The sequence below is a fragment of the Aspergillus chevalieri genome, chromosome 8 (assembly GCF_016861735.1).
Source record: "Aspergillus chevalieri M1 DNA, chromosome 8, nearly complete sequence".
Classification (NCBI taxonomy): Eukaryota; Fungi; Ascomycota; class Eurotiomycetes; order Eurotiales; family Aspergillaceae; genus Aspergillus; species Aspergillus chevalieri.
Genome location: NC_057369.1, coordinates 424,332 through 439,613, shown reverse-complemented (window position 1 = coordinate 439,613; position 15,282 = coordinate 424,332). Strand labels below are relative to the sequence as shown.

Genomic DNA, 15,282 nt, shown 5'->3' with positions numbered 1-15,282 from the left:
CCTGCTCCACGTCGATCCATAGAGAGAATCCATTGTAGAAGTGATTTTTCTTCATCTTTAGTCAATTTATGACCATTGGCATGCTTCTCAGCCCTTGATGTTGTACCATGAAGTCGGGTTCGGAGAGTTGATTCAGTGACCTGAAAATGGCGCGCTGCTTGCCGTACAGTCTGAATTTGGGACTTTTTTATAGCGGATATTGCTAGTAAGATCTTCTCCTCCTAGTCAACTGATGTTTGGGGCTTGGGAGGCATTTTTGGTAGAATAGTACTAGTTTGAATTGTCTAATTGATTAGAGATGCCAAAAAACGCGGGAGCTGCGCAGCTCGGTAGTTGATTACGTTAGTTATCGCGGTGTCCATAGATATCAATGTCACCTTCTGAGTAATTCAAATTTCCTCTTCCTATATAGCCTCGTGCAGTCCAGATAATCGACTCCCCGACTTCCCCTACCCGGCAACTTATCCATCAATGACTTGGGCATCCTGGAAAGAGACGCTTTAACGGCTGCGTTGAAGTCATGAATTTGGATGAATTGAAAATCGGCAAACGGGATAAGCTGCTAGAAGATGATTGAGATATGCATCAAAGCAAAGCAATTGAAAAACTTGAGCCATATTCCAGTTCCTAGAGCAAAGAGACCGCTCCAACGCGTGTATATGGACTTCTGGGGCCCATATGATGAAGGCATAGGTGAAGAACGATATTATCTTTCACTGATAGATGATTGCACGCGGCATTCATGGGCCTTTATCATGAAGAATCGGTCATCTAGCTCAGTGCAGAACACACTGGAGATATGGCTGCGCCAGGTTGAGCGAGAAACTGGCAAGATGCTATCGGTCATACAGACTAATAATGCGAAGGAATTCTTAGCTTTGGAGCCATGGGGCCTGTTGAGAGGTATCCAACTTGAGTTTATTGAGGCTTACACACCTCCGCAAAATGGTGTTGCTGAGCGATTCAACCGATATATCCTGGAGATCACGAGAGCGCTGCTATTTAATTCAAGTGTTAGCAGGAAATATTGGAAGTATGCAGTAGTGACTGCAAATGACCTGCGAAATTGGACGACGATTGTCAAAGGTAGTGACAATGAGACGCCATATGAGCTATGGCATGGGCATAAGCCTGATTTAGCCCACCTGCGAGTTTGGGGCTCCCGGGTACTCTATCACCACAAGTCAGATGATAATCTCGAAAGCCGAGTTATGGAAGGCACATTCCTGTTGTATGAAAAGAGCAATAAGCAGTATCATGTGTTACAAAGGGGAGCCAATGAGATGCGATTGGTTACCAACCCAACATTTCGGGAGCGAGAACGCGGTTATTTGACTGAAGCAATGGATTTCGATGCAAACAGTATGTTATTGACAACGAGGAATCACCGGAGAATCCGACGATTGGTGTTGCCATGCAACATGGATGATCAAACAGCCCTGAAAAAACAACAAACAGAGCCTGTTATGGATGATGTATGCCATGATCAACGAGACACTGCCAATAGCCAGCCAAAAGAGGCAAAGCCAACGCCGCAATCATCCATGCCGGAGGTGTACGATAGCTTTCACCGCAATCCACAAGCGAGGTGGATGGACTGCTGCAACCCACCCGACCTAAAGCGATCAATCAGTGAGCCGAACCATGTGGGGTTTCGATCATTAGAGGCTGACTAAAGTCATATGTGTCAGGATAGCCGCGAGCTGAACTCCCTGCTTCCATTGTTGTCCTCAAGCTATTTTCCCTGCCGACCTTCATCCAAGCAGCATGTTTGCACAAAAGACCAAGATGAAGCATAACTATGAGGTATATATATATAGCTCGTTTTTCCATATGTGTCAGAAGATCTTGCATGAGCGCTAATAACATGCAGAACGCCCTCAGGCTCCTGGAAACTCGGAGGAGAACGGCTCGACCCAAAACTCCTGTCCAATTTGATGCTCTAACTCTTAATGCTAAACAATCCGTGAGAGGCGTGCCCAGTTTGGTCGGAATGTATGGGTGGCTGCGGGCTTTAGGACATGCGGTATGAACGTTCTTCATGTATCTCATAGGTGCTGCTGCTTTTTTTTCTTTTTTTTTTCTAACAACATTAGCATCGCGATATTGACAACCTTAATATAATCCATGTCGCTGGAACGAAAGGAAAAGGAAGTACCTGCGCTTTCACTCGCTCCTTACTTCTTGAGCATGGTTTAAGGACAGGGTTCCCGAAGAGAATCGGACTATATACCTCTCCGCATTTGCAATGTATCCGAGAGAGGATTCAAATTGATGGTAAACCAATAACAGAAGAGCTCTTCACACGATACTATTTTGAAGTGTGGGAATGTCTCATGAGTCCTGAATCGGGACAGAACTCAGAAACCACAAGACAGCCCCGTTACCTGCAATTTGTAGCCCTCTTGGCTTTCCACACATTCATTCGGGAAAATGTTCAGGCGGCGATATTCGAAACGCATTATGGTGGAGAGTATGATGCCACAAACGTCATGCAGAATCCTGTTGTGACTGGGATCACGTCTCTCGGAATGGATCATATCGCTCAATTAGGCCCGACTATTGAAAACATTGCCTGGCACAAAGCAGGAATTTTCAAGTCCAGGTCACCGGCATTCTCAGTTCCCCAAGACCCCGGTCCTGCTGAAGTTATGATCAACCGTGCTGCTGAGAAGCAAACTGTACTGACTTTTATCTCGGGCGACAACTCATTACCGTCTAACGATCGAGCATTGGGTACTTCAGTACAAAGATTAAACTGCTCGTTAGCCTTAGAGCTGGCTAGAACTTTTTTGCAAGCCAAGGCACCTGACCACACATTGAGTATAGATGACATCTCTCGAGCAATTAACAATTTCTCGTAGATCGGAAGATTCGAAGTCATTGAGCATGGGAATAATCGATGGTTCCTGGACGGCGCACATAATGCTTTAAGCCTCGAGCATGCCGCGGCATGGTTCTCAAGACTTTCTGGTGCATCGAGCGCAAAAAAGTAAGTGTCTGCTCGAGGGGCCTACTACCAGTTGACTAATTCACGGCGCATGACCCAGACATCGTGTCTTGATTTTCAGCCATTTTTCAGAAGAGCGAGATGGAAAGACTCTGATGAAGTGCTTAGCGCATGCTCTGTTCGAAAATGATTCGAAACCAGAGCACGTCATCTTCACTACGTATCGGGAAAGAAATGACAGCTCCACCAGAATAGGCAAGTAATATAGATGGCCGCTAAGAGGTAGACACAACTAACGTGTTTATTTTTATCACAGACAACACCCTCAAGGTTCCTGAGACACCATTTCCAAACCTCTGCGCTATTTACTCCTCCTTGTGGAAGGAGTGTGACCCTCAGGCTATAGTTTCAAGCGAGTCGACTATTGAAGGAGCAATAGAGCTTGCCGAAAAGATAGGTACTGAACGAGGCGGAGTTCAGGTTTTCGTGACAGGGAGCCTGCATTTGGTTGGCGGCGCACTGAACATCTTGCGGCAGGTGTAAATGCCCGTGTTCAACAATCCGCATTCTCAAAAATTGTATGATATACCTCCAAGATCATTTCTGCTGGATCAGCATTAACTTCTCTCTCCATACTTCACTTTTTAAAAAGTAACAAACATTCCACAGAAAAGCAAGTTGTTGCATTGACAACCCATATCGCCTAGGCTGCGGCAAATCCGCAAATGCGGATGCCATTTCACCATCCGCATCCGCACTAGCATAATTCTTGCTAGTTTACCCCAATGTAGACACTCATACGACCTTTATGCAGCTGACTAACTACTTGTTCTAACGTAGCTCACAAGCGAGTGGGCCACCTCAAAACACCATAGTGAATGCGATTCAGTATATCAACAACGAAAACTTAGTTTGACTTGATTTTCAGTATGATGGTGTTCCTTCGCACAAGGAACATGATAACTTAACTGAGACTGAGTGTCAATAGTTATTTACTTGCATTACCAAAAATACGCTACGGTTGAGCGATGTGGATATACATCTTGAATTTATGTACCCTAAAATATCTCGCGACATAATCGACATGCCTAATATGATCTAATTAGCACTCGGACATCGTAAAACCTTATAATAAGCTACGACTGTTGAGATATCAAGGTGTGAAATATTGATTTTAGTAGTTATGTGTTTTGAGGTGGCCCGCTCGGTTGGGTGGCCCACTCGCTTGTGAGTTACGTTAATTGGAATTTATTTGGTTATTACAGTACTAACCTGCATTTCGACCATAATCATGCCTGAAATAATAAGAAATAAGGATGTATTAATTAACTGGTTCAATGATGAACATGAACTATCGACTATTTTGGGATCTCAGAGGTGTTGGTTGCCCGTAATTTCAATATTTGGTTATTTTTCGGTGTCAGTTTGGAAATATATATAACGTAAGTCACATGCGAGTGGCCACCACATGCGAGTGGCCACCCCACCAATTTTTACTCCACCTTTTACAACTCCCTATCTTCAACCACCCACCATGCCACCAATACGATCTGAATCGCTTCGAAAATCGGCTGAACAAGAAGGCAGGGTCGAACTTGCTATACAAGCCCTTAAAAAACGCGAAATTCGTACTATCACGGAAGCAGCGCGTCAATTCGATGTACCCCGTACCACGCTCCGCATGTCAAGGCGCAGGGTCAGGTACAGATATATATATATTAGGAATTGACGGACTGGGTAAGCTACAGTCAGGCTATCTACAGGTTCATAGACAAGACGCAGCTCGAAGAGCTGCAACAGGATCGGCGTTAGCGCAGATAGATATCTCTGTGCATCACGTGCACAGGTCACGTGCATAGGTCACGGGTTGGCCCTGTGACAGTACTCCCCTCCTCAAGGCCGAGCTCCGTTGAGGCCAGGCCCAGGCTTATGGGGATACCGGCGGTGGTAGTTCGCGATGACTTCCTGAGCGTGTTCCAGATATGCGGCCGGCTCTTCAGTAGGGTCATCATATCCGGTCCATTTGACTGTATACTTCAGACGAGGTCCCCCGCGACCTCTCCTTTCCCAGCGGGAATCCAAGATATCCTCAACTTGCCATTCTTCAAGTCCATCCACTTCAACAGGTGGCGGCGGTTCTTGTCTCTGGCCTGGGACAGGGTTTCCAGCAGCAGGGCGGAGCAAGCTAACGTTGAACACAGGATGCATCCTCATACTAGCAGGCAGGTCGAGCTTATAAGCATGCGGGTTAACAATCTCAACAATGCGGAATGGTCCCAGGTTCTTCCAATCTAGCTTCTTCTGTGGGCGCAGGGTCCGGATATTGCGGGAATCTAGCCATACATACTGGCCGACTTGATAGCGACGGGCAGGCTGCCTCTTCCGATTGGCCTGTTCCTCCTGACGGGCCTGGGCGGATGTGATCGCGGTACGAACAAACTCAGTGATTAATTCCATTCGACAGGCAAACTCTTCAGCATCTCTGGCAGGACGGTTGGTAGGCAGAACAGGTTCAAATCCCATTCGTGGGTGAAATCCATAGTTCGCGAAAAATGGGGAAACATGGGTAGACTCAGAGCGAGCAGAGTTAGCAGCAAACTCAGCTAGCGGTAGCCATTCAGACCAGTCATCTTGTAGGTAGGATACATAGGCGCGGAGATATTGTTCCAGAACGGCATTGGTCCTCTCAGTCTGGCCGTCAGTCTCAGGATGGTAGGCAGTTGACAGCAGGTTCGTGATTTGCAGGCGGCGTGTCAGGTGTTTCCAGAACTGGGCAACAAATTGTGGTCCTCGATCTGATACAATAGTTTGCGGCAGGCCATGGAGTTTCCAGACATTGTAGGCATACAGGCGGGCCACTTCTTCGGCATTGCAGGTTCCTTTGCACGGAATGAAGTGTTTCATCTTTGTCAGTCGGTCCACTACAACCAGGATCGCATCGTACCCACGGCTTGGAGGTAGATGTGTGACGAAGTCCATGCTAATATCTTGCCAGGATCTTTCAGGGACAGGCAGAGGGCGCAGGATGCCTTGACGGGCTTCTCTGGATGGCTTGATGCGGCGGCATGTGTGGCAATTCTGGGTCCATTGTTCAACATACTGGTACATTCCAGGCCAGTAGTATTCCCGGGACAGGAGCTCATAAGTTTTGGATCGGCCAGGGTGTCCTATGGCTGGCTTGTCATGGCATTGTCTCAATAGCTCGGCTTTTAGCTCTCCATTATCTGGAACATAAAGACGATTTCGATAGAAGAGGTATTTGCCTCTTCTCTGGCAGTCAGCTAGGGTGATCTGAGGGTGTCGTGTGGCGTCCTTATCTAGGGCTTCCAGAATTGACAGTACTGTTTCATCAACGGAATACGCATTATCCAGCAGATTCTTGATATCTTGTGGTGGCTCTGGCACATCATGATTGGTCTCATCAGCGAATCTGACTCTCCTGGTTTGAGCAGGTATTCTGGGTGGGTTCTCAACAGAGCTTTCAGCAGAATGGTCTCGGGCTCTAGTGGTGGCATTCAGGGTGACAGGTGAATTGTCAGGTGCAGGCTCAAGGTTCTCTTTCTTCAGGACAGTCTGGCTTTGGTGTAGCAGGCGCTCATCCCCCTCTTTAGGGAGATCCTCTGACCTCCTGGTCAGGGCGTCAGGCTTCGCTCCTTGTTTGCCTGGGCGATAAATGATCTTGAAGTTAAATCGGGACAGGAACTCAGACCAGCGGGCTTGTCGGCGGTTCAGGAGCTTAGTTGTCATGAAGTATTCCAGGTTCCGGTGATCAGTGATAACTTTGATGGGAGATGGGGTTCCTTCCAGCTCAGGGCGCCATTCCTCGAAACAGCGGATGATAGCCAGTAGTTCCTTATCATAAATCTCATAATTGCATTCAGTTGCTGAGTGCTTCTTGGAGAAGAAGGCCACAGGGTGCAAGACACCATTGTCGTCATATTGGGACAGGACCCCAGCAGAGACATAGTCAGATGCATCAGTTTCTAGGATGACTTCTTTATTCCAGTCAAACGGTCTGAGAACAGGCGCAGTAGTGAAGGCCTTTTTCAGGGCATTGAAGCTTAGTTCGCAGGTAGTGTCCCATTTAAACTGGATGCCTTTCTTTGTCAGGTTCACTAGGGGCGTAATAATCTTTGAGAAATCTTTGATAAACCTCCGGTAAAAGTTCGCAAAGCCAATGAATGCTTGGACATCAGTCACACAAGTTGGGGTCTCCCAGTCAACAATAGTCTTCACCTTGTCAGGATCCATGCGTAGTCCATCTCGGCCGACAATAATACCCAGGAACTTAGTCTCAGGCACCGCAAATTCACACTTGGACAATTTGGCAAAGAGGCCTGCATCTCGCAATTTCTCAAGAACCAGGCGGACGTGGCGAATGTGCTCCTCACGGGTCTTACTATAAATCAGGATGTCATCCAAATAGGCAGTGCAGAAGACATCCAGGTAGTCTCGCAGGGTGTCATTCATGAATCGCTGGAATGAAGCAGGTGCGCCAGTCAGGCCAAAGGGCATCACAAGGGATTCAAATAGGCCTAGTCGTGTACGGAAGGCAGTCAAGTATTCGAGTCCTTTCTTGATTCTCAGGTTGTTAAAGGCGGAAATTATGTCGATCTTCGTGAAATATTTCATCCCTTTCAGGTTATTCAGGGTCTCCTTGGTCAACGGTAGCGGATAGCGATCTTTCACAGTAATGGCGTTCAGGGCACGATAGTCAACACAGAATCGAAGACCTCCTCCTGGCTTTTTGACAAATAGAACAGGGGATGCAGCAGGTGATGAGCTGGGTCGAATAAATCCTTTCTTCAGGTTTTCCTCAATCCATTCTTTCAGGGCCTTCAATTCTTCCCGGGACATCGGATACAAGGGCCCAAATGGGGGCACTTTCCCCTCCTGCAGCTTGATGTCGTGGTCGTAGGGGCGGTGGGGCGGCAGGCGCTCAGCCTCCTTGGGTGAGAATACATCAGCAAAGTCTTGGAATTCAGGTGGCAGTTTAGTTGTTGGGTCTTCTTCGTCAGGTGTGGGATTCAGAGCAGCTTCGATATCCTTGACAGTGACGGTAAACATGCGGTAATTCTTCCGCGCATAAGCAGAGCAGGCAGACAGGGATATAGCAGCAATGTCTTGGTGTTCCAGGCCTTCAGGTCGGGCAGGCAGGTGCTTTGGGCGGGTCTTTCGCGGAATATCATGTAAAGCTCGTATTTTTGCAGGTCTTGTGGGTACATTGCAGTGTTCCTGGCAGTACTTGCTGTCAAACAGGACGGTATGTTCAGCGAAACCGATTCGGGGATCGTGGATCTTTAGCCAGGGGAGTCCTAACACAACAGGGTAATGCGCTAGCTGTGTGACCAGAAAACAAGCTCTTTTCTCTTGGTGATCATTGATTCTCATGTGCATCTGGACATAGTGGGTGATTGGCCCACTCTCAGCTTCTTGGCCGTCGAAAGTCTCCAGGCGGATTGGTCTTTTCAGTGGCAGTAACTTGAGGCCGTGGTCTTGGGCCCATTCCTTATCAACAAATCTCTTCCCTTCAGCACCAGTGTCAAGCATGGCGTAGCTCGTCAGTTCCTTCTCATGTCGGGACAGAGTTATAGGCAGAATCATCAGGTTTGAACGGCAGGTTTCTTCTTCGATAGTTAATCCTTGGGTGGCAGCAGCAGATATACGGATGGTGCGCTCATTCAGCGTCTGGTCGCGACTTAGGCCAGACTCATTCCTTTTGCTGATAGATCTGGAGATGGAGAACGGTATCGTTGCAGTGCAGATGTAGGTTCCGGGCTAGTGGGAGACTGGGAACGAGGTGACAGGTAGGCTGGGCGGACTCCCACAGGGCGATTATCAGGGAGTGGACAGCTTCGGACCAAATGGTCTTTGGAACCACAACGGAAGCATTCCCCACGATCTCGACGGGACATTGTGTGGCGGCGGGCAGAAGACAGGTCCATAGCATCAGTGCTGTTTTCAGCAGACTGGGGCGTAGCAGAGTGTTCAGCAGGCCTGACAGGGTGGGTTGTATGGTTGGGTTTCGTAGCCGAGGCATAAGTCCGGGCGACAGATGAAGGGTTATTGTCATAGTGACGGCGGCGGTTTTCCAGGTCTTGCAAGAAGTTGGCAAATTGGTGGTATTCGCGGCTTGGGGGTTCATTATGCATGAGCATTCCTCGGAGTTCTCGATTGATGGCTTGTTCCAGCAAGGTAGGCAAGACATCCTCAGACATTTCTCCCTCTAGAGCGAGGCGCTGGAACTCAGCAAAGAACATGCCAAACTCTTTGTTGGCTTGGCGCAGGCGGAACAGTTCATTACGAGCATTGTTCACACGGTTCGGGTCACCAAAGGCTCGGTCCAAGATTTGTAGGATTTCTTCGTAATCCTCTAACTGGCAGATTCCCCTTTTGATATATGGCAGAACTTGGGCGTACGGAGCTCCTCTCAGGCGATTGGTCACGTAGGTCATGCGGCTTTGCGGGGTTGGATAGCGGTCATGATTGACATTCATCTTCTCATGGATTTGGGAGATAAATCGGCGAAGATCCTTCCGGTCACCTTCAAATCGGTCCGGGTCAGGTAGGCGTTCAGAGAGTCTGGCAGAGCTGGAAGATGGGGGATCAACCGATGCAGGCGTTCCCACCGGAGCAACTGTATGTAATTCAGCAGCAGGTTCAGGAGTTTGGGCAGGTGTATTAACCACAGGAGTTGCTAGGCGTAGCGCTTCATCCTTTTCCTTCAGGGCTTCAAGATATTTCTGCTGTGATTCCTGTAGCTGTTCCTTCTGGTATTCGATGACTCCCTGGCTTCGGGCTCGGGATTTCTCGTATTCGAGGTTCAGGGCAGAAAGTTCTTTCTTCAGGTGATTTGCTTCCAGTTCAGAGGCTTGAAACTTCTGGCTAGCTTTGTTGGCTTGTTCTTGGGCTTGTGTGATGGCTTCCCTGGCTCCTTCGATGTAGTCGTATGCGTCACGGCAATATTCAAACCATTCAGCCTGATGATTTGCAGCATGTTCAGCAAATGCTTCTAAGCTATCTGGCAAGAACGGCGGGCGGGGGACAGCAGACATCTTGACAGGCGGGCACAGGCGTCAACTCCTAGAGGTGGGAGCTGCGTAATGTCAAGGCGCAGGGTCAGGTACAGATATATATATATTAGGAATTGACGGACTGGGTAAGCTACAGTCAGGCTATCTACAGGTTCATAGACAAGACGCAGCTCGAAGAGCTGCAACAGGATCGGCGTTAGCGCAGATAGATATCTCTGTGCATCACGTGCACAGGTCACGTGCATAGGTCACGGGTTGGCCCTGTGACACCGCAACCGCGTCAGTGGCCGTGGTTATCGCACAGCTACACGCGCTAACAGCCATAAATTGACCCAGAACGAAGAGGATTCGCTTAAGCAGTGGATATTGAGCCTTGATGCACGCGGTGCAGCACCCCGGCATGATATGGTGCGTGAAATGGCCAATATTCTCCTCTCTAAGCGCGGAGATACCCAACCACAGTTGGTCGGCGTCAATTGGGTCTACCACTTTGTGAAACGCTCCCCTGAGCTTTCAACCCGATTTTCAAGGCGATACGACTATCAGCGAGCATTGAATGAAGACCCAAAGGCTATACAACAATGGTTTGACACATTATGGGAGGTAAAAACGGAATATGGAATCTCGGATGATGATATCTACAATTTTGACGAGACTGGATTCGCAATGGGACTTACCAGCACCTCTCGGGTGGTCACAAGAGCTGAATATTATGGAAAACGCAAGCTTCTACAACCTGGCAATCGAGAATGGGTAACAGCCATTGAATGTATTAGCCGTAACGACGCTCTTCCACCAGTTATCATCTTCAAAGGGAAAGTCTTCATTCAAGGCTGGTTCTCTACGGCTCTGCCAGAGTGGCGATTCCATATGAGCCCAAATGGGTGGACTACCGATCAAATTAGCCTCGATTGGCTGCAAAACCACTTCGTTCCGCATATACAAAAGCGCCAAGGTGGTGCCTGGAAGCTCTTGGTTATGGATGGGCATGGAAGCCATTTAACAGCTCAATTTGATGCTATCTGCAAAGAAAACAAGATTATCCCGTTGTGTATGCCTTCGCATTCATCTCATCTTCTACAGCCTCTCGATATTGGCTGTTTTTCCACAATCAAGAAGGCATATGGGCAGTATATCCAATCAAAGCTTCGATCTGGTATACACTCAATTGATAAGCATGATTTCTTACATGCTTATATCCAGGCACGTCTTACAGCCTATAAAACCGATACAATATCGAACAGCTGGGTTGCTGCAGGGATTATTCCATATAATCCAGAGCAGGTGCTCAAAAATATCACCATACAGCTTCGAACACCAACCCCCCCTCTAGCCGTGGCAGTGAGGGCTATGTGCCTCATACTCCACAGAGGCCCATTGATATTCATCGCCAAACATCTTCGATCAATACCCTACTACGGCAAAGATCAAAAACACCCCCAGAAGCACTTTTGGACCAAATACAGCAAATGAGCAAGGGCTTCGAGAAGATGGCTCATCGTACTGCTTTCCTTATCCATGAAAACCAGCGTTTACAGGCCGAAGTCGATCACCAGCATAAAAAACGAGCCCGATCTAGAAAGCAGATACCATACAATCAAGGCTTAAATGCTGGCCAGGTGCAGCAGCAAATATTCGAGGAATTAAATGCTCAAGAAGCCGATACTGCTGCCGAGGCATCGGCCTCGGCAAGCAATGAATCGGCCAATCAGCGGCCGCCACAGCGCTGTGGAATCTGCAAAAATATAGGACATAGAAGGAATCGATGCCCTGAGGTACAGGATACATAGAAAAATGAATTTTGATTGGTTGTGGTTGAATTATATATATATGTGTTTGGGGGGTCGGTGGGCCGTGGCCACTCGCATGTGGTGGCCACTCGCATGTGACTTACGTATAATGTGGACGAGTACCCAGACCAAGACCCCCTGACATCACCACTAGAACAATGGGGCCGGCGAACTGCAATCTCTCAGAACAGAATGGAGGTTATACACCCACATGTGACCTCACCATGGTGGTCAGGTCTGGAATCCCACATAGCAGAAACTCGGGAAGATGCCCTAGCAGCTCACCAAACCGCCTTACATAGCGGCGCTGACCGTGAGATATGCTTAAAAATACTTGAATAATACTTTATACAGCTGAGCACCGTGCTGTAATGTACTGTATACATACATCAAGTATAGTGTTAGTCAATCCTCCAATGTTTTCAGTGCATCGTCCATTGCATTCCTCTCCTCAACCTCATCGTACGAGTCAGATTCTTCTTCGAACCAAACTTCGTACTCTTCATCCTCACTGGAAGTTTCGACATCTCTGGAGAAACACCTGTAGGGGCCAGCAAGAGCTTTTATGGAAGGCGCTTGCGTTTCAAGCAATGCATCCCGTAAGTCTGACATGTTGAGTGCTCCATTATTGACAAGGTGTTTATCATTATGCCTTTCAAAAGCGGGCAAGATGACTTGCTCGTACCAGCGGTCGGTTCTGAGTAGCTCCTCCCATAACCAATTTCCAATGAACTCCTCTTCGGTGACTTCCCATAAACAGACGTAATGATTTTTGTAATATTTATTTGACTTGCCGTAGGGGTCCGGAATTCCATAATAACGCATTTCGGCATCCATATTGAGGATGGGAAGGCCCTTCTTTGCTCGAACGTTTGGGTTCAACACAGTGATCGTTTGATAGCCTCTCCTGGGTTCTCTCAATTCAGCGGTATCTTGGAGCTCTTGTGGTGATTGTGTGAAAGAAATAAATGGAGTATCATCCCATTTTTGGTGGTCAGCGTGTATAGCCAGGAATTCCTTTCGGGCTCTGGGGGTGTCTAGTCGTTCACGGGGTGACCTCGATAACATAATGCCCGTACTGCTGGGTTTGCTACCTGAAAATTTATCCCAAGTCCTCAGCAGCGGTTTGTCAAGGTCGGTAGAGGATTTGAGACCCCATGGGTGCCTATCCTCTTCTGTCTGGACGGGGGACCGTAGAAGGCTTGATACGATAGCTCGGTTAAGAGGCATATTGTCGGCCATTAGAAGATAGAGACTAGTTTCTGGAAGGCTATCCGCAGATTCCCCTCTGTGCCGAAATGTGGATTGTGGATTGCCGTTGTGGGGTAGAACGAAGTGAGGATATGGCCCAAAAGCGGGGCATATTCTGACAGCAACAGGAGGGGAATTTCGTCTCCACATGACATTGCTTATGAGGAGCTGACTAAGGGCGAAGCTTGATCAAGAGGACCGCGGCTGGTTATTTTTCCATATATGTTCCTCAGGTTTGTCGCTGGCCAGTCCGCACTGCGAGTTATTACAGTAATAAACCTAATCCGGCCCCAGCCCATTTTCCATCTTGACTATGTGCAAACCAAACGAGCATCTGTTGTATTTTCTAGCCGACCTGTAAATAGCGAAGTTTATAATATCCAAGATGAAGCGAAGATTTTTTGTGTCGAGATAATTAAGCTGTTTAGTGATTGTACTGTACATTATCTGTCCTAAGGTCCTATTTCTCGACTGTCAAACCTGTGTGACGAAAATGACCCTTGGCGTTTTTTCTCTCGCGCACCCACAGTATCGATACACCGTTCTAGGAATTTACCAAAGCCTTGGCTAGAATCTTCCTCAAAGAACTTCCAGTTTCGTTTGATAAACGCCTTTAGCTCGACCGCGGACCGAGACACGCGCGCGGCGCTGTGGCAATTGTGGAAAGGCCGGACACAATGCGCATTCCTGTCAGATAGTAGTAGAGATGTCTGAAGAAGGCGATTCTGAATAGTTTCTATGGAATTTTAGGTGTATTGGTGGAAATGTTGGGGTTGAAGTCGCGGCGGAACGACTTCGTGTGACATCCGCCCGTGTGTTACATTCGCATGTGGGGTACGTTATTATTAACTAGTTATTATTATTAACTTATTTAATCAATTTAATTGTCTATACCGAGCCCTAGAGCTATGACAGACCATGATTCATGAACTCGAGGCCAGCAGCTATCTTGCCCCTATGAGTCCCTGAGGCAGTACCCCCCTTCTATAATCTTTCTGATTTTTTCCTCGCCCCAGACCGCCTGTATGCACAGGGCTTTCGAGCAGAGTGCTCTCCTTGTGTTTTAGAGCAGGTGGGTGTGGCCTGAACTGACACTCAGCCTAGGCTACCCTCCCCGCTATCCTTCTCCTGCTCTACTTGCCTCCTCCAATGCTTCCAGTCCCCATTCCTCGTCCCCCCGGGCTCTTTCCGCCGCCCGTTGTAGCTACAGGCGCAGCCTGTGACATCAACGACGGTAAACACGACATTGTCAATCATGGTAGAAGGTTGGAAAGTGATTTGGTCCCCAGCTTCAGAGGAACAGCTCAGCAAATGGAAATCGCTTCTTGACTATCAGAGTCTATGCCGGGTGAATCCCAATCGCCCCTTGAGCACATTTTGTGCCGAGCAATCATGAGCAAGGATTATACTCTAGTGCGGGCTTGCATTTCCCATGGTGCCAGATTGAATGACTGGGTGTAGGCGTAGTTTCACAGGCAATGAGCTTGGAACTCTTACAGATCCTTGTTCCAGCTGGATTGGATGTGAATTACAAGGAGGATCGAGTAGGTGGTTACGTTGCCGCAACTGCCAGTTGCAACCAGATGGACTTGACCAGATACCTCCTACGGCATGGGGCAGACCCGAACCGTAACCCACTGGCGGACCTCAATCCGGCCTTGAATATGGCTGTGAAAGGGATTTGCATGGAGATGGCGGAGCTGCTTATTCAATATGGTGCCAAGGTCAATGGATTAGGCGCGTTGGCAATGGCAGCAGAATATGACCGGTTTGAAATGATGAAATTACTGTTTCAACACGGAGCAGATGTGAATGATGATGCGAAGGATCGGGCTGAGGAATGCATCGACTATATTGAGGGGGTTACCGCACTGCATCAGGCAGCAAAGGTGGGACGTATTGATGCAGTTGTCTTTCTACTCAATCATGGGGCAAATCCAGACTTGAAGGATGAGGATGGACGGACGCCGTTGATGGTTGCGCAAGAAAATGGCCACCCAGAGGTGATAGAGTTATCCAAAAAAATTGCAACAGTAATGTGACGGTTCAACGCTTCAACACCGTGACGGCTTGGTTCAGCGCCATTACCAGCGAACACTACCAACATGGCAAACGATGCCATGAGAGCAATCGAGACAAACAGCTGCTTGGCGAGGCCACACAAACCCTGCAAGACTTTTTCGTGAAGATAGGCTTTCCTCTTTTCTTATTTAGATTCGATATTCTCGTCGATGGTTACAATAGTTTGGATAGGAAT

The 15,282-nt window shown here is 48.0% G+C and overlaps 3 protein-coding genes across 3 annotated transcripts; 1 reads left to right on the top strand and 2 right to left on the bottom strand.

Annotated features, from left to right (window-relative positions):
* Positions 1-4,843: 4,843 nt before the first annotated feature.
* On the bottom strand, positions 4,844-8,554 carry ACHE_80142S (uncharacterized protein; the record flags this gene model as incomplete). The annotated part of the gene is made up of 1 exon (XM_043283480.1): positions 4,844-8,554. One exon carries the CDS (start codon positions 8,552-8,554, stop codon positions 4,844-4,846), a length of 3,711 nt encoding a protein of 1,236 aa, XP_043140755.1.
* Positions 8,555-12,179: 3,625 nt separating this feature from the next.
* Positions 12,180-13,004, bottom strand: ACHE_80141S (uncharacterized protein; the record flags this gene model as incomplete). The annotated part of the gene is made up of 1 exon (XM_043283479.1): positions 12,180-13,004. The coding sequence occupies one exon, from the start codon at positions 13,002-13,004 to the stop codon at positions 12,180-12,182; it is 825 nt and encodes a 274-aa protein (XP_043140754.1).
* A 1,499-nt stretch (positions 13,005-14,503) lies between these two features.
* Positions 14,504-15,067, top strand: ACHE_80140A (ankyrin repeat domain-containing protein; the record flags this gene model as incomplete). The annotated part of the gene is made up of 1 exon (XM_043283478.1): positions 14,504-15,067. The coding sequence occupies one exon, from the start codon at positions 14,504-14,506 to the stop codon at positions 15,065-15,067; it is 564 nt and encodes a 187-aa protein (XP_043140753.1).
* Between the last annotated feature and the right edge of the window lie 215 nt (positions 15,068-15,282).